Source organism: Prinia subflava, chromosome 1 (genome assembly GCF_021018805.1).
Source record: "Prinia subflava isolate CZ2003 ecotype Zambia chromosome 1, Cam_Psub_1.2, whole genome shotgun sequence".
Classification (NCBI taxonomy): Eukaryota; Metazoa; Chordata; class Aves; order Passeriformes; family Cisticolidae; genus Prinia; species Prinia subflava.
In genome coordinates, this window is record NC_086247.1 from 73,097,926 (window position 1) to 73,116,623 (window position 18,698).

Below are 18,698 nucleotides of genomic sequence, written 5' to 3' on the forward strand. Positions count from 1 at the left end.
TTTACTTACACAAAAGTTGGCCACTGAGTCTCTGGCTACTTCTCCAAGTTCTCATACAGGACCCCTTAGGCTGTAACAGAGAGCAGTGGGATGAACATCTAGAGGTGCCATTTTCTCTCTGCTGCTCAGAAGCCCAGCTGACTACTTGAAACATCATTTTTTCCAGTTGGTTCATGCAAGAGAAAAATTAGTTTCAAATCCAGACAGGTGTACTTAGGCAACAGGAAAGTTCAGATGTGGAAGAGTTAATCCAATTTTGAAAGTGCTTGATCTTGACTTTGATACTAAAAGTAAGAATTCAGTTTCACCAATTCTGGTTTTCCTCCTAAATCTCTTCATGTGAGAATGTTATTTAATAAGAAATGACTGAGGTTGAAAACCTTCTCTAACCTCTGTAACTACCAAGTTGCTTGTCAGAAATATATTTGAGGAAACACAGAGCAAAAAGCAACATGCAAGTGACTAAGGCACATGAAAAGTCAACATTTCCTTGACACGAGGCTTTTACAACTCAATGGAAAAAGTACTTAACATTTAAATATTTAGCAGGTTAAATTCTCAGCTAACTTATTTATACAACACTAGCTACCAGGGATTCCAGATGTTGCCATACAGGTGGTATAAAACATCATAACTTAATTACTCCTTTACTAACTAAACTAGCATCTTTTTCTTCATTGACACAGAGTAAGAAACACCAGTTACTAATGCATGACAATACGTTTAATTTTGTAAATCAACTTCCTCAACCTCTTGATGACAGCCTGTTCCCATTCAGGTATCTGTTTATTGTTTTGCACAGCTCAACTATCAAACACAAAAAATGAAGTGCAATAAAATCTGACACAAATTAAACAAATTGCAGGATATATTATGTCTTCACCTTCTTCTGAACAAATGTCTGATTAGTGCTTTCTGGCATCTTCTGCATTGCGAATTTATGTCAATTTAACATTCTAGTGACTAAGATACTTTATATGTCAATTAAAAATTCAGTGTCTCTCAGATGCATGTGTGAGAAATTCAGAAATGCTCACATCTAAAAATAAGAGCAAGCTGCATGTAGGCACTCAAGTGGGATGAAAGCTTCATATTTGATTTAATCATCTCCCAACACATCCCCATATTCCCCATCAATGTACATTACTAGGACTTTGCTGTTGTTCTTGTAACTACAAAACTGGGAACTCTTTTCACTTGGCTTTATTACTAATCCTGAAACAAAATGTGACCATGTTTAAGGTATGAGGACCCCATGTAGCTGTTCATACACCAGAAGAGCCATGTTCTGTTCTGAGAGTGCAAATACTTGATTCTGATGCATTTTCAACCTCACAGATGAAAAGCAATCTTTCCAAATGTTGATATCACACTTTGAAATTACATACCTGACCTTTCTTTGAGTGCAAAGCTGGCCTTGTGAGGTTCTTCCAACATGAATTATTCTGCAAACCTAACAGTTCATTAGAGTTGTGATATATCATTCAGTCAAACCTTCTCAAGTTGAGCAATAAAACTTTGAAACTAACACCAGGCACCCAAACAGACTCACATTGCTATGAGATCACAAGACATACACTGACAATTTACACAACTTCTTAGATGTTTTTCATCCCTAAACAACAGTGATATGGTAATACAGGGTAACTTCATTTTATCACATTTTAGACAAAAGAAGCCACTTTCTGTGAGTCTCTCAGTCACCTATAAGGGCCTCCATTACAGGTATCTTATCTTAGACTTCTAGACACCTAGCAAGAGCAAGCAGTTTCCAGCACCCAATTAAATTATTAAGTAATAATTTAATTGATGTGCTATTGTTGAATTTTGTATGTATACCAACAGACAAATAGTGAAAAGAGGACAATTCAGTACTGACACACAGTCCCTAGCTCAGGAACAATTATTTAAAAATGAGCTGCTACAGGTCCTGTTTCAAGACCTGATTCAAAACCCTGTGAAGGCAGAAATCGTACCACTAACTTTACTTATCTGATAGTAACAACAAGTTTTAATTATTACAACACTTCAGCTTATCCCATCAAGCTCCATAGAACCTAGAGCCCTGAACAGACACCTGGATTCTCTAAACTTTTTAAGGGTATAGATAGGCAAGGACTTGTTTTCCACATGGTACAAGAAGTCAACAAAAACCTTTAGGTGGAACTGTCTCCCTTTTTTTTCCAAGGGTGAGTGATTAGAATACTATCAGTCTCTAAAAAAAAGAAAAAAAAATCTTTTATTTAACTGCAAAAATGCAGACCAAGAGGGCAAAGAGAAAGAATGGTGCTTTTCAATTACTAGTATAATATTCCTCTTAATCAATACTGACCCAGAATGGCATTAGAAACCACTGTCAGGGTAAAACGAAAGTGACAGAAAGACTTGAAACACAAAACTGTGCATTGAAGTTTTATATATTTTACCTCCAGCACTGCTTTCTCTCCAAAGCCCATACCCTGTGGACTTACCACCAAACAGTACTAATACAAATTCCAAATTTTTCTTCAAGAGGACAAATCCTATATTGTACATATTCTGCAGTACATGAGCAGTGACAAATTTCTCATCTAGGGCAGCCTGAAAAATCAGCTTAAGTTGTTTGAAAGACCACTTATTGCACTTTAAAATGCCACAGTAATTGCCATTTAAAATAAAAGGTAAATGCTGTGCATGCACAAGAACAAGGAAAATGCAAATTTTGGGGGTAGTCATTCTTTAAAAAATTCAGACAGGGATAGCCTGTACCTGCTTGTTTTGGTAGAATAACAAGTCACATCATTTTCAATTAACTGTACAATGCAAAATCTCTTCAGTTAAAGAGGTCATGGATAGCAGCAGAGAAGAAAACACTGTCTGTCTTTCAGATAAAAGGAAGATTCAAGCTGGCTTGTTTCCCAGGACTGAATGGGGAATCCTGATTTGGAAAGCCTTCTCACATGCAGAGTGGGTATCGGGAATAGCAAGAAGGGAGGCTGCTGCACCAGTGCTGGCTGCGAGACTCCTAAGGACACAAGTCTACAGTGCAGGCTCAGGTAACCCACAGGAAGTTCCCTACAAGTCCAGAGGACTGTGTGGAAGGTGTTTGAACCAGAAAGCCACTGAAGGCTGCAGGGGCATACTGCAAGGAAACAATTCATCCTGCAAAGATGCTGTTTATAGGAGAGGGGTTTACTTTCAAGCTTTTCTGCTCCATCCAGCTGATCCAAGTTTCCTCTAATTAAAGAAAAAAAATTATATTAAGTTAGCAATTTCTGATACCATTCCAACAAAATGTGGCTTTAGAGAATGGCAGTCTGTAGGTGCACTCACTGTAAGGACGAGAGTGGGACAGGTCTGGCGTGAGGCGCTGGCCTGACCAGCACCGCCAGAAGCAAGAGGTCTGCAGGTAATCCTCAAGTCAAAAACTGCATTCCCATCAGAAAGAGAAGAATGTCACATCCTCAAACTAAGGCACCACTATAGCCTGAGGAACACAGAAGGGTGGGTTTGTTATTCTACTTTCCCTTCCTCACCTTTTCCTTCAGAGAGAAAGGGACAGATGAAGAAGAGGGAAAGAACGTGGGGATGACATAACTGCACAGAGGTCATCAACATAGCTGTTAGAGGAACTGTGGGATAAAAGTGATTTTCTTCTGCCTAAGTGAACAGTCAAAAGCAAATAGAAGTGATTTTTGTCAACTCAGTGGCATCTACCAGGGCTGGGGGGGGAGAAGCTAATGGACCCATGGAGAAGTTTGACAGAACTTGCTTCATGGGAGGAAAAGAAGCATTCCAAAATACTGAGCACACTAAAAAATGTTGTGGTACCAGAGGGACACGGGGGTGGTGTACACCCTAGATCACTGAAACCAAGGAAGAACAAAATATCAGTAGTCGATCTTCCACTCAGCTGGGAGAGAGAAAAGGGTGAGAAACCTTTCCCTTGGGTGCACTCTTGGGAAGCAACAAAAACTGTGTATTATTTTCACAGACAAGGGTCCTGCAAATCAAATGAAAATGAATGTGGTCTGACCTGTGACCAGGAATGCATCTGGGCAGTGTGTTCAAGGAAAGAAAAGTGGGTGTTACATTATCTATTCCAGTACTAGGTAGGCCAGATTTACCATGTTTTTGAGTGCAGTTTAATTTTGGGAAGGAGAAGGATGAATATGTCTGCTGTTGTGGCCAAGGGACATATGACACATTGCAAAAGCAACAAAGAAGGAGAAAAAAGGTCCTTTTAAAGGCATGGAACATGCCTGAAATGAAACTCAGGAGGAAGACCTCACTACAAATAAAGAAAAAGTTGCTATGGGGACAGCTCAGATAAATTGTAAGAGAAGTCTCGCACCAACCTTTAGCAATATAACAACACAGTTGACAGATCTGTGTGAAAAACAAAACAGATTGGTCAATTCAATGAAGTCTAGTATGAAACTCCTGGCCATTGTGAAAAGGGTCTTTTTGTTTGTTTTGTAGCTCAGTACAGGTGAATCTGGATTTTAGCAAGCTTTCTAATGTATTTTCCAGGTGCCTCAGTACTGATTTATGGGCTGTTTGCAGCAGCAGAATTAAATATATCATTCTCTGGCACATTTCAGTAAAAAAATGTCAGCTGGGAATGGAATGACAGCACTACTGAAAAGAAAGCTTTATAAAGGCAATAAAAACACCCCAACCAACTCAATTCTAGCAATGTAACTTTGCTATATATACAGTGAAAAATCCAACTGTATATATACAGTTGAAAAATCCTCCTTTAAAAAAGGTTATCTTATGGGGAAAATTCCAGCTTGTGAGGCAGAGTGTGTCACCACAAGAACCCGATGCACTCACAAAAATCAGAAAGAGAAAGATAAATAGCATGTCAATTTTGCCTAGGCAGAAGGATGTTTGAGGAACCACCCTGATAAAGCACAGCTCCTTTTGAGGCTTCCTTTGCATAGCAACTTTGCATAGCTAAGGCCTCCTGCAATACATATACAATACATGGAAGTGCAGTAACACAAAAATGGATGGACTACAACATAAGTTGAAATCCTTGACCGCTGCTGATGTTTAACATTTCTAAAAATCAGCTCTATGATAGGCCCTATTTGCTAAAAAATACTGGAGAACAAGAGCAGTAATGACCACTATTACTGTTTCTTTTAAGTTCAATGATGAAAGCCAAAGAAATGAACATGCAAAGATCACAGCTGAAATGGTTCAAGAATTATAATCATAACTCCCCTGTGATATTGGCATGTTTGGACTGTTTTTAAGCTGTAGCAAATTACTACTGCAATTATGAAGTACAATTTCTCAGAATAACCCGACAAATAACATAAATCAGAGCAGCACTCTACAGCTATTATTAGCTGTCTTCATAAATAAATATATTAGTGCTATTATATTCAACAGACTGTTCCCACATTTTTTAAATTTACCTTTGCTTTTATGATGTGTTATTTAAGAATTTAATTACATATTAAACTGTTGAGGTTGTGCAAATCTACTATCCCTAGGTTGACCAGTATTTTGAATGGCACATGAAATTAAGACAGATGAATTTTAAATGCATAATGTTACATTCCTAAATGAAATTTTCAGGTCTGGGAACATTAGTATAATGAGACAGTTCTCCCAGTATGAGAGTAGTGACTGCCTTGTTTTAACAACTTGCAGAGCACTGCATTAACACTAAGATAGCACTGGATGCAAATAACAAATGTTATGATCATAGTATCTATTTATATAATTTTGTAATTAAAAACAGGGAAGAAACATGCTGTAATGATAAGAAATCAAAAAGTTAGGAAAAAATTAACAGAAAATATGCTCTTAATGTACAGAAGTAGAAATAATTTGGCTATGATTGTTGAAATAGTTAAAACACAAGGAAGTGATTATTTTTCAAAGACAGGACATGAAAACAACAGCTCAATGACCCACAGTGTTTGGAAGAATTTCACCTAAAAAAACCCACCAAAAGCCTGAACAAAATAAAACGTCCAAAACCCCAGATGTGTGCTTACCGTGTTATCAGAATTCAGGGGCAATAATGATTTACATAAGTTTTTGTCCTTTTCCTTAACAGCATATTTGTTTGTGAAGCAAGAGTCTCCCAGGTCTCTTGCTGGAGCTACTAATCTACCCAGTAAATTGCTGTAACCGTCTTAAAATTTTTATGACTTGTTACTCTATGGTTCCAAAGTTACTTGCAATAGGTAATCTGAGGATCAGGAGGGGGTGCTCTGCTTAGATCCTTGATCTGGAAGATGCAAGCGCTACTGCCAGCCTAAGAATGAAAGGCCAAAGCACAACAAAGCCATTGCTTTTCTTACAGAGATTACAGCATGAGAGATCAAGAAACATTGCATGATGTTTAATTAATTTAACAATTCCTTGATACATACTAGAAAGCTGTCCCATAAAATCTGAATATGACACACTAGAGAAAGAATTAAAGAAATTGTTCTAGAAACGCGAGAATAATTTTCATTGTGCTCATTCTGCTGCGAACTGAAAAAAAACCCAACCAACCCCCAAACCCAGGTTACGAATAGACTGTTTGGAAAGAACATACCTATTAACTCTTTATTTCTGACATCTAAGGCCATGTTTCGTAAAGCTGTAGCAACTGCACATACCACCCGGTCATTGTCTATCCGGAGCAGCTCCACCAATATGGGCAGTCCTTTCTCCTTGCGGACGGCAGCGCGGATGTACACGGACCACTGCAGAGGCAGAGAGCGGGGACAAAGTGAGGCATCCACCACACACACTGCGGCATCTGAGCTTACAGCACACTGAGGGCTAACAGAAGCGTTTGGACGCACAACTCAAAAGAGTGGAAATAATCACATCGATGATGCTAGGCAATCACTTGATTTGGCAATCAGCATTCATTTTTTTTCTGGTGACAAAGAAATTAGATGATGAACTGACTCCACTCCCAGCACACCTGGTTACATTTTCACAGCCCAAGTCTGCAGACAACTTACTTTTCACCAGTGTTTTGTATGCAATATCTAATGATGCTTGTTTACTGCTAAACTAACAACAATTATTTTACAGAATATGTATTCAAGAGGTCTGAGTATTCTTTGTCGTTACCATAAGAATTACTCAGTCTACAAACTTGAAAACACTATTATCATTTCTCTTGTGATTGTTAACTTGTGCAGAAGAAAAACTGAGGATAACTACATGCCTGGTTTTGGCAGCTGTAGTGATCCTAACTGAACACCATTGTAGACTGAACTAACTGTTAGTGACTCCCTCACGAGCTGACCTGAGAGCCGTGTGCCTGTGCCGTGCCTGGCTGCAGGTATCACGTGGCTGCAGGATAAACCCATGGCTGGCTCTATCCGAGAAGCCTATAGGGATCTGCCACCTGACAGCTGGTCGTGACACCACTGGCACAGCCTTGTCTTGTATCAAAGCGAGCAGTATGTTCTCATGTAAACATCCTTTTTATTTGACAGTAGAAATGATGAATAGAGTTGTTTACTTCTAAGAAATCCTTTAGGAGCTCTAAAGACTATCATGCCAGTGAATAAGGGATCTGTGCACTGTGCTGTGAGAAGGAGGTCCATCCAGAGGTGCACAACTTGGGGTTCCTAGCTCATGAAGGGGCCAGAGATCAGCTATACTACCCTGTTTTCCACTCTGCTGTTATCTCCAGCAGCTGCAAAACATGTAAACAAGACAGCACCTGTGACTTGGTGGAGTTAAAGTATATGGGTACTGCCAAAATTGTCTGGACACCTGCGGATGTACAGGTCTCCTCAGCATAGCCCACTTCAAAACAAGTCATCCATAGGCACACACTCCTTTCACTTCATGATCTCTTCTCTGGAATTTTCATAAAGTTCACATTCATGCTTCTTGTACTGACAGTTGAAAGGAAATTATCAAAGCAGAAGGTCTCCTTCCTTTCAGTGCTATAGCATAGACGCTTATCTTGCCATTGTACCTGGAAGGTGAAGACAAGTTCTGGAAGGCCTTGGCTTTTGAAATATTTCAAATATTTCAGAAACTAGGATGACAAGTCTTACAACTTCCTGATCTAGATGGCCCTTGTCTTTTGACAAAGACATTTCACCGTAAAGAAGAATTACATTGCAATAGCATTACTCCATAGCCAGGCAGAGTACAAACAAAAAAAGTTTAGCACATTCACTGTCAGTGGACCATGCTCAACCCCTGCATACAGCCTCTACTTACCACAGCTGAAGAGCTTGCTTTAAAGGCATCTGTTTATAAAAGATATATGCCCTGAATAGCAAAAAATCCAAATATATATTTGTGATAAAAACAGTAGATATGGAGATCAACAAGAACTACAGTGCTGCAATGCCTATAGCGCAAATTAATTTCAGGTGATATAATTCAGGGAGTTGGAAACCGCAATTTCAGGGGAAATTGGGAAAATGGAAAAGAAGCCAGAATTTAAAGACTATTTTTTAATTAATTCTCCTCTGTACTAACTATGCATAACAAAAGTCAGTTGGCTAGACTTTGCTGTAGATTAAAGTGATAATGGCTATGATAAGCTTTACAGTCAGTTAAGTTGGACAAGGAGTTCTTAGCATTCCTGAGCACAATCACGTGTCTAAAACATAAATGTGCTGTCATTTCATGCAGCAAAGCAAACAGCTTAGGGGAGATAAGTGATGCAGGACCCTTGGTTGATCTTATTCTATGCTCTCTCCCCTCCAGTCTCTTCTCTAGAACCAGTGCATATAATGATAATCAGATAAAAAACTAAAACAGATCCTAAGGATCAATGAGTTCAACAGGAAGTATTTTCTGTTTATAAAACATAGTTTCTTTCCTATACCTTGATTTTAATGGGACATGCGATATAAAGGATGCTATGGAGACAAGGAATGGATATTTGTAACCTTCCTGGTTGAACACATATCTATTAACCTGCCAGTTAGAGGCATTCTCACCTGCAGCTCAGAAATGAGCAATTCCTCCTTGCACTTAAAAAATGCTGTGTTTTGTACATCTCTCCCAGGGGAAGCATCTGTTGTTTCTGCTGTGATTACAAGGTGACTGCCAGCATGAGAGTTCAAGGCAGCAGTGAGAATATTTTGAGAAAGAAGTGAGCCTGTCTGGTTGAGGTGAGAGTTCAAGATAGGTGAGAGTTTTCTGAAAGATGCTGTTGTTCACTGCAGAAGTACATCACAGATGTAGCAACTCCAAAATGGGCTACATGAGGACCCAGTGGGGGTGTTTGTTTCGAGGGAAAAAAGCTTATCTATGTCTAATCAATACCAAGGAGAATCAAAAATGATCCTTTAGATTACTCACTATATTTTTAAAAATCTCCATACCAAAACCGTAGTAAACAGTTTTCCTTTGATTTTTTTTGGTCACCTACCAAGAGAAAACATCAGCACTTGTTTCATAAAGCCAGCCATCCCAACAGACTTCTTGGGATGTAGCATTTCCATCCATTCCAACTCAAAAGTTTAAGAGGAACAAATTAGGGAATGTTTTGGTTTTAAGCCTAGGGAGAGTAGGAGACATTGTAGGAGAAACACTGACATAACTCAGTATGAAAAAAAAAGAAAAAATATAAACTTCCTTACTAAATAAACAACATGCAAGCCTTCAGGGTCTGTAATGGACCTATTAATTTGACTACAACAGTAAAAAATAGAGCTCCAAAGCTTTCACAGGGGAAAGATCCAGATCCAATGTTTTACAGACATACATATGCACACATACATATAAAACTATGGGAGGAGGACTACAGAAAAGTTATGTAGAAAATCTCTCCCCTGAGTACTCCTCTCCCTCCCAAGCTGTCTTTTTCCAGGGGATGTCATCCACTTTGGGAGGAGTTCACAGACTCCTCAATGTGTGATTTGCTATCATTACATCTGTTGTTTCAAGTCATGAACCTTAGGCAGAAAGAGAGAAATGCTTTTAATCGTTTCAATGGCCTCTGGAGAACTTTCCATGCGGAAAGTGGTATGAACTGTCTGGTTCTCTTTCCTTAAGCTGCCAATTAGGACAAGTCTCTGCAAGCAATTAGGCTGTGCTGTGCGGATTTCAGGAAAGCTCAAATTGAGATGCCTCAAAAGGCTATTTCATTCTTGCACAGAATGGAGAAATTGATTCAGTCTTGTGTATACTGATGATCCTTCCGTTTGCCTAAAGCCATCGCGGAGTGCCTGCAATTCCACATCGTGGGTCAACTGCTAATATGAGCTCACTGGAGTATAAAAGCAAAGAGATGAAAAATCATAAAAAAGGAAAGAGACAAAGAGTTTATTGCCTGTCAGTAAATAAATGAGGCACTCTACTAATACGCTTAATCATCCTGTTACTGCACAAATCAGTGGCAGTGTCAGCCATCAAATAGCTGCTCAGTTTGTAAAGCAAAACCATTCCTGTGGGAACAGCAAACACTTTAGCGGGAACAAGCAGCTAGAAAATAAAATAAAATAAAATCGTTGTTGTATTAGACTGAGGCTAAATTATCAGACAAACACAGAAGCCATGGTCTGTGCATGAATACACTTTACCAATAATGGAATCTGGGGAGCATAACTACTACACATCACTTTTTGAAGGTACATAGAAGAGCTCTACGTCCACTTTCATTAGTAGTTCCCTTTTTATTTTCATCACAGTAATTAGGTAGAAAAATAGAGTAAACCTGCAAACTATTTTTTAGTTTGTCAGTTACTGTTTGCAGAAGTGAATGCCTCCAGGGATTTAAGATTATATTAGGCTGAAACTCAAGAAAAGAATAATTACTCTAGACAAAACTCATTTATATTTTTCAGAAAAATTGAAAAGCATATATTCAGTAAACTCCTTTTGGTGTTTCATATGGTTTTCTTTATTTCCCTATGAAGCAGCAACACAGGAGACCAAACGGAACAATGAAGAAATTTCCATCATAAAATGAAAAAGAAAAAAACCTACCAAAATAAATTTCATTCCCCAAATTCAAGAAACATCAACAACTGCATACACTTGACATTTTGAATGGATTCACTTTTCTGCCATTGACATCAGTGTTCCTGAAGTATCTGCAGAATATTTCATCACATACGTCAGTTTTGACTAGAATTTGGATTGTATTGGTACAGTTCAACACTGTGATCAAAGACTATTTGGTTCCTGAATATTAAGGGGAACTACTGAGATGTAAACTACAACATGAAAGGTAAATCAGGGCAGCAGAAAAAGTAAACTAAATTACTCTGCAAACTAGAGTACCAGGAAGATTAGAGAGACTTGCGGTCTGCTAGAAAAGGCTTAGAAAGAGTCCATGCTAGCAGTAATAAAGTAGCAGACCATGAAAGAGAACTGCATGTTGAATAATCAAAGATCAGTGTGTAATTGAAGATTAATATTCCTCTCTGTCTCATCAGACTCAATGTAATATACCCATCAGGAAAAAAAGAAAGTATTTTTATATTCAAAAATTACAGATCATCTACCAGCAAGTCCTCTATATCTCTGTGTTGGGACAAGAGAAAAGTATTAACTGGTTACTCTTCTCTTGCTATATAACCTTAGTCAAGCTTAAAGAGAAAGGAAAAAAATCCAGTGGATAAAGATACAACATTAAACAAATGACCTAGAGAAAAATAAAAGTGTTAACAGAAGTTATCTTAAACAGGAAGGTAAAACTGATAAGGAACTGCCCTAGCACCATCGTTCTTGGTTTTTGCAGTACAAGTAGGTACTGTATTTCCAAAACGATCTGAGAACTTTTAGGATCAGTTTTCCAAACACTGTAACTAATCTAATTAAAAAAGAAAAGATTTGCGACAAAAGTGACACATCTCATGGGAAGAAAACTGCTTTTAGTAAGGGATTACTTTGAACATGAAGCCACTATGAACTACGGTGCTACCATTCCACATACAGATGTCCAGGGAGATTTCCTCATGATGTCTGTGACACAAGTCTCTGCAGCAGCAGGTCTTGCTTTTCAAATATTGTCCTGCCCCTTCAGTTTTATCTTCTGTCCTCTAGAGCCAACACATCTCCCTTTAACAATTGATGCTGCCTCATTTATGAGGTGCTTCTACCCAGGTAAGAATTCCAGACAGAATAAAGCATCGGAATTCCTGACTGAATAAATTTCCTATTTAAAAAATTGACTTTGTTGATTACATAGAAAGCAAGCTTTTCCACTGTAACCCAAAAAACTTTCTCCTGGAACAGCCTAATGAAACTTCAAAGGGTTAATATATAAATAACTAGAGTCATCAGGAAATTCTGGCAAGGAACCCACAATATGTCCTTGCCTGATAAGAGAAGACTGATAACCTAGATGCCTGCTGCTTTAGAAAATAATTACTCATTATCTTCAAGTGTCTGGATGGTAAGAAGCTTGAAACTCTTTCTCATACTACTCTTTGAAGCAGTTGCATTGACCTTGTGTCTAAATTGGTCCCTTTTATGTTTTCAGTTTCCTTATCTAATAATTTACTTAATGGAACTCTTGCTCCTTTGAGAGTCAGATTTCCCTAGCATGGAATTAACAAAATAAATGCAGTTGCTTGTCTAAGGAACAAAGTCCAAGATAGCATCTAGCCTACCTCAAGAGATCAGGCCAATGACCCATAAACCCCATTGGCATGGGTATTGTACCTGTGTATTAGGGATCAAAGGCAGGGACATTCAGTAGTCTAACCAAAGAGCCTCCTCATTCCCTGCTGAGTATGATCAAACACAAAGGAGAGGAGCTAGAAAGAACCAGCAAGGAATGCTGTAGTTTCATGAGACTGATACTGACCTCTACAGAGCAGCACTTGCTCTTCACATTACAGTCAAAGGATAAGAAAGGAGAAGGGTCAGCAGAACTGCTACCTTGAACTTGCAGAGGACAAACTTTGGGCTGTGTAGGAGACTGGTTCACAGAGCACCTTGGGAGACAGTACTGAAGGGCAAAGAAGTCCAGGAAGGCTAGACATTCTTCAGGCAGGAAATCTTAAAGGTTGTTCCTGTTGTTGACAGGACCAAATCATCTCTTTATGTTAAAAGATGAATTGGTGGGGAAGAGCAGCAGTTTGGCTGAACAAAGAGCTTTGCTGGAGCTCAGGAAAAATGAGCAGAGATTTTCTCTCCCCTTTGGAAGAAGGGAGCTCAGGAGGACTACATGGATGTCTTGAGGCTTCCAGGAAAAAATCAGAAGGGCCAAAGTCCAGGTAGAACTTAATCTGGCTACTGCTGTAAAAGACAACAAAAATGTTTCTATAAATACAGCACCAACAAAAAGAAAGCTAAGGAGAATCTCAATCCTTTATTGGATGCAGGGGGAAACACAGTGACAGTGGATGAGGAGAAGGCTTAGGTACCTGATGCCTCTTGCCCTTGGATCACAACTCCGGGCAGCGCTACAGGCTGGGGCAGAGCGGCTGGAGAGTGGCCCAGTGAAAAAGGACCTGGGGGTGCTGGTGACAGTGGCAGAACATGATCCAGTGAGTGCCCAGGTGGCCAGGAAGGCCAACGGTATCCTGGCCTGTATCAGCAATAGTGTGGAAAAGGAAGTTAGCCATCCTGTCATTAAAGTAGATGAGGGAGTTCATAAAGCCTGTAAAGTAACTGAGATAGAAGACTGAGGGCACAGAGGGGCTAACCAAAGCCCAGAGCAGGTGTGCTCTGGTCCAATGTAAGCCATTGTGTTGCCAGAAGAAATACAGTAAATCTTGTTTCCTGGTTTTAAAAGATAGGTATTGCCTATGTAAGTCATAATAGTATTTATTTTTTTAAGGATCATATGAATGAAGAAATTATTTTTAAAAGCTTGACAAAACTAAGGAAATGCCACTTGTGGTGACAACCTGTGTTACCAACTGCATGTAATAGAAAAGACAGTGTAGGACCAGAGGCAATGGGCAGCATGTGAAACACAGGACTTTTGCAGAACAGCAGGAACTGCTTTTTCACTCGTGAGGGGGACTGAGCACTGGCACAGGCTGCCCAGGGAGGCTGTAGTGTCTCCAGCCTTGGAGACATTCAGAAAACCATTTGGACATGGTCTTAGGCAACTGTGTCTAGCTGGCCTTGCTTAAGCAAGGGGTTGGACTAGATGACCTCCAGAGGCCCCTGCCAACCTCAGCTCTGTCACGATTCTGTAAATCAGGGTAACAGGTCTGCAACATCGCAGTAGTGTCTGGCAGACAAACTGACATCAGCCTAAATTCAGCTGTCAGTTACACACACACAGACACAGTAATCATCAGATTTCCTAAAATTTCCTTTCTTCCTGAGAGGGTAATTTTATTCAGAAGAGACATAACCTTGGATGCTTGACATTGTTAACTCGAGGACATTTTGAATATAACTTTTTACAGGCTCAGGAGATTTAATGTGTTAATAGCCAATTGACCAAGGTGAAAACTAAAAAGAACTTGCCATTTTTATTTTCACCATCTGAGAAGCACTAATGCCATTCTACACATAAAAAGATCATCTTTTACAGGATCACTCTTGTAATTTTAATCCGTGTAATTTTTTCAATCCAAGGCATTAAAATAAAAAAAAATATGTAAGGCTGCAGAAAGAACTTCTGGTTTGAAGAGTTATAGTGGGAGAGATTTCTTAATAACCAGGCAATTGTCTTCAGAATAGAGCTGAGGGAGTCAGTTTCCTTTTTTCTTATTCCACATTTTTGCACAGATTTGGTTAAACACAAATTAAGTGGCAAAGAAAAATAACAGAGCTCCCACTGAAAGTTAATACCTAATGGGAAATAAAGAGTTTGCACTGCTTCCAAAGGCACGTCTCAAACCTTATTTGTTCAGGGAAAACTCCAGCTAAGATTGATGAGGAAAGTGTTTCCCTAGTTTTATTATTTCATATTTCTAAGCAGCTTTAATATTGAAGTTCATATTAAGTATAATTACAAAAAGCCCATTCTTTGAAAAAAACCACAATCTAGAGTGGCAATGAGAGGAAGCAAAGCCAAACCCTATAGCCCTGCTTTCCATGTGTTGCTCCTTCTGTCTGCAGGACGTTCAGGATACTGTGAAACTACCATGGTTATGATTTGGTAAGATAAAATCTTTTGGAAAGCAATGACTTGTCTAAACCAGCAACCCCTCCTGTTGCACGCAGCAGCTGAGCTCTGCAGCAGGCGGTAGGTGGGTGCAGATCCAGGGTGACAAGGTGACCCACTGCTGTCAGGGAGCAGCACTGTGCTGGGAGTGGCAGGAGGGGGACACTCAGTGACCGCCTGCTGGTGTCACAGGTCGCTGTACAGGGCAGCACTTAGACCTTAGGCAATGTGATACCCCAGCAGCAATGTGGAAAATGTTAATTTGTCCAGTCTTTCCTAAAGACTTACGAATTTGGCTGTCTCCATAGATATTATTGCAGAAGGGCCAATCCTGTTTTTCACAGATGCATCAAGTAAGCACATGAACAAAAGAGATATCTCTGTGAGGATATGCACGTAATTTTCCATGACAGAGATGGTTCTTCTTCTTCAGATTCCAATACCAGTGTCCTCCTTATGTGACATCTTGATGCAGAGCAGTGAGATGAACAAATGTCTGTATTTATCTGAAAGAGTCTCTTCCAAATTGATTTCTGCTTTGTATATAAGCTGTCAATCTTTTTCAAAACCAGAATATACACCAAAGTGAAGATATGCAGTCATAAATTATGCCAGGTTAAATTTTCACATTGCAAATATTCTTCCTCATACCTCTAAATCAGTATCCTGTTTTATCAATAAACCTTAATTTGGATCTCTGAATATATTTGTCACCGAGATGCTCCTTTTCTGATTTGTTATAGACTGTGCTTGGTCTAATAACAATTCCACTGACCAAATATTTCATTAGCCATTATAAAAAAGTTTAATTTGACTATCCCAAGTTTTACTTTGCAGATGGGTAATATATGTCAAGACTTTAGTTTAAAGTGTTTCATTTTGACATAGAAAAATTGTACCTAAATGTCACACTTTTTTCTTTTATGTTAGTATTTGGCTTTAGAAGGAATTCCTGCAACTGAAGCAGTGCTAAAAATGTCCTACAGATTACGTTTCACCATGTGCATGTGTTGATTTTATGTGTATGTATCCCTGAGAAACTATATTCCCTGAAATAATGAAAACTTTCAGCCTTTCTGAGCTATTAATCCTTAAAGCTACATACTGCTGCTTTCTTTTTGTGCCTGAAATTCTCCAAAGCAGTCCAGGGGATTTAGACACGTATCATCTGTTAATGCTGGTGGCAGACATTTATCTAAATCCCCTACACAACTTTTTATTTTTTTAAAAATTACTCAGGCTTCCTTTTATCTGCTCACTTTCCCTCTGTAATAGCACTGGCTAAGCACTGTCTGTGTTAAAAATATTACCTCTTGGCCACCCAAGAGGATTAGACAGCTTTGTACTAGAGGAACCAAAAGGGTGAAGCAGCTAGGAAAGAATTATGCAAGTGCATAATATCAACTGCATTGTATTTTTTTCCAGAAGAGACTGCATGTTCAGCAGTGTATGAGCACACCTGGTAGGCTGGGTGCCTCTACAGTCTGTGATTCCTCTGGCATTACAATAATGCTAATTGGAAAAGCCCACAACTGCTCTTGCTATTACTATTAATAGCAACATTGTTTATCTTCATACAGTTTGATCTTCTCTCTATCAGTCCACCATAAAGTTCCTCTTGAAAGAATTCAAGTTAAAAAAATTCCATTCTTTATACAATTACCATTTGTTGGAGGAACTAAAAAAATTAAAATCTCCCCTAAGAATAACCTCTTTTAAGAGTTTTCTATCTTTTATTTCACTCATTTTATATCTGGACTGCAGCAGTGGAAAGGAGAGGTCAAAAGGTGGAAACATCAATGCTTATGTAATCCCCAAAGAGGATTACTCCCCTCACAAAAATGGCTAGTATGACATGTGAAATTAAGGATATTCATTCTGTGTCTGCACATCCCTTGTAATAGAATTGGTGAGTCTTTAGAAAAATAGAGCAATATGAGAACAACTCAGCTTTTCTCATGGTATCAGCACAGATAGTATTAAAGTCCAAAAAGAGTTTTTCTAAGCCAGCACTTGCCAAAGAGCTCTGCAGAGTCTCCTTTCCTCTCACTGTACACTTGTGCCAACTAAAGGATTACAGGTATACAGATTTATTAGAAATGGAAGAAGGGACACCACTTGGATTTTAGCACTTCTATTAGTCCTGGCAAACATGTATGCATTGTTTTCTCATTTGGGATACACCCATTCCCAGATGGATAGAACACATTTATTGCATTTCTCTGCCAGGATTACACCATCTGAAGCAGTCTACAACATGAGAATAATAAAACCATAATGATTTTCAGGCACAGTGCTTACATAGGACAAAAATCACAGAACAGATACTTTGTTAAATCATTTTACATGCCACTGAATGCAACAGTCAAAGACATAAGTCTGGTGGAACACCATTATAAAAAAAACCCAACAAAACATCACATGCCTTGGAAGAAACAGTGAGTGTGCCAACCCAACTTCCAAGAAAACTTTATGGGAAAAGGAAAATTTCTTAGTATCAGTGGTAATATTTCAAAATGAATGCCTAATTAAATTGGTATTTACATATCACATATGAATGTGCAACTGCTTAAAATCCAACAGGATACCTTCTGAGATGTAACTTTGATCAGTGCACTTCCCCATACATGACTGTTTTCATTGTAAATGAGAAAGGTTCCTGCTGAGAGCTAATTTAAAATCAGTGCATTACAGTTACACCATAGGATTAGACAGTTAGTACTGTAACACCAGCTTACCATCAGGAAAGTTGCCCTAAAAAGTAAACAAAGTTCAATGTTATCTTGGATTTTACTGATCTAAATTTGGAAGTATTTTCTTAATTTTTTTACTCGACATACTGCAAATAATACATGAAAGAAAAATGGTGCTTTTGAATATATTTAAAAAATAGGATTAGCTGGAGTGCCTTGATTGTACATTTCCTCACTCATTGTATATAATTAATCATATTATGAATGTATTTTAATAATGCTTTATTTTTTTAAAAAGTAGATGCTAAGATTACTTGTGCTGGTGTCACATCATTTATATCTTGCTCTGCCATGCCCTGTCTTCTCCTAAGGGACAGAAAGTCAACCAGTTTCTGCAGTGACAAAACAATACGGTTTTATTTGATTGCCACTGGTGGCATTTTTGGCTCATTTTTATGGCTCTGTCACCCAGGTTCATAAAGAACTGCTTCTCCTCATTCTCCACACTTGGATATTGGTTTTCACTGGCAATTTTTCATACTTGGCTTGACCGATGTGATCTTTGCTGCTGTATGCTGACATTTGCTATGATATGACTACCTGGACTTGAAATACTATCTCATATTTGACTTCAGATAGTTCTTTGAGAACAGAAGGTTATTCCACTACCAAAGCAATTAGATACATTTATATCACCAGCCTGCTGTCAGCTGTAGGGTGGCTTCAGAACTGAAGAGGAAATAGGTATTGGGTTAATATTCCTACCTTCCAACTCCCAGCAGCCAAGTTCTGCAGTGCCCCTGCTGCCCCCTCCAGCGTGTCTGGATTTGAGCACTCAGAAAGAAGTGTGAGGTAGGGTTTGACTATTGAAGGGTGCCACAGCATCTGGATTCCTTTGGGTGGTTCTGCACAGTCTGGGAGAGGTCCTACACCATCCCACTGTTGGAAAGCACAAATCAGATTGTCAGCAAGGAACAGTGAAATACATTTGAGAA

At 38.8% G+C, this 18,698-nt stretch overlaps 1 protein-coding gene across 13 annotated transcripts in view; it reads right to left on the bottom strand.

Moving 5' to 3' along the window:
* CTNND2 (catenin delta 2) overlaps window positions 1-18,698 on the bottom strand; it is a 640,487-nt gene that overhangs the window by 63,229 nt on the left and 558,560 nt on the right. For all 13 annotated transcript variants that reach the window (XR_010080727.1, XM_063400030.1, XM_063400087.1 and 10 more), the window contains 2 exons: window positions 18,469-18,642; window positions 6,551-6,701 (listed from right to left, as the gene is read on the bottom strand). Coding sequence is in view for 12 of the 13 variants with exons in the window: in XM_063400030.1 (XP_063256100.1) it covers window positions 6,551-6,701; window positions 18,469-18,642 (325 nt within the window). In the remaining variant the exon portion in view is untranslated. The remainder of the gene's footprint in view (window positions 1-6,550; window positions 6,702-18,468; window positions 18,643-18,698) is intronic.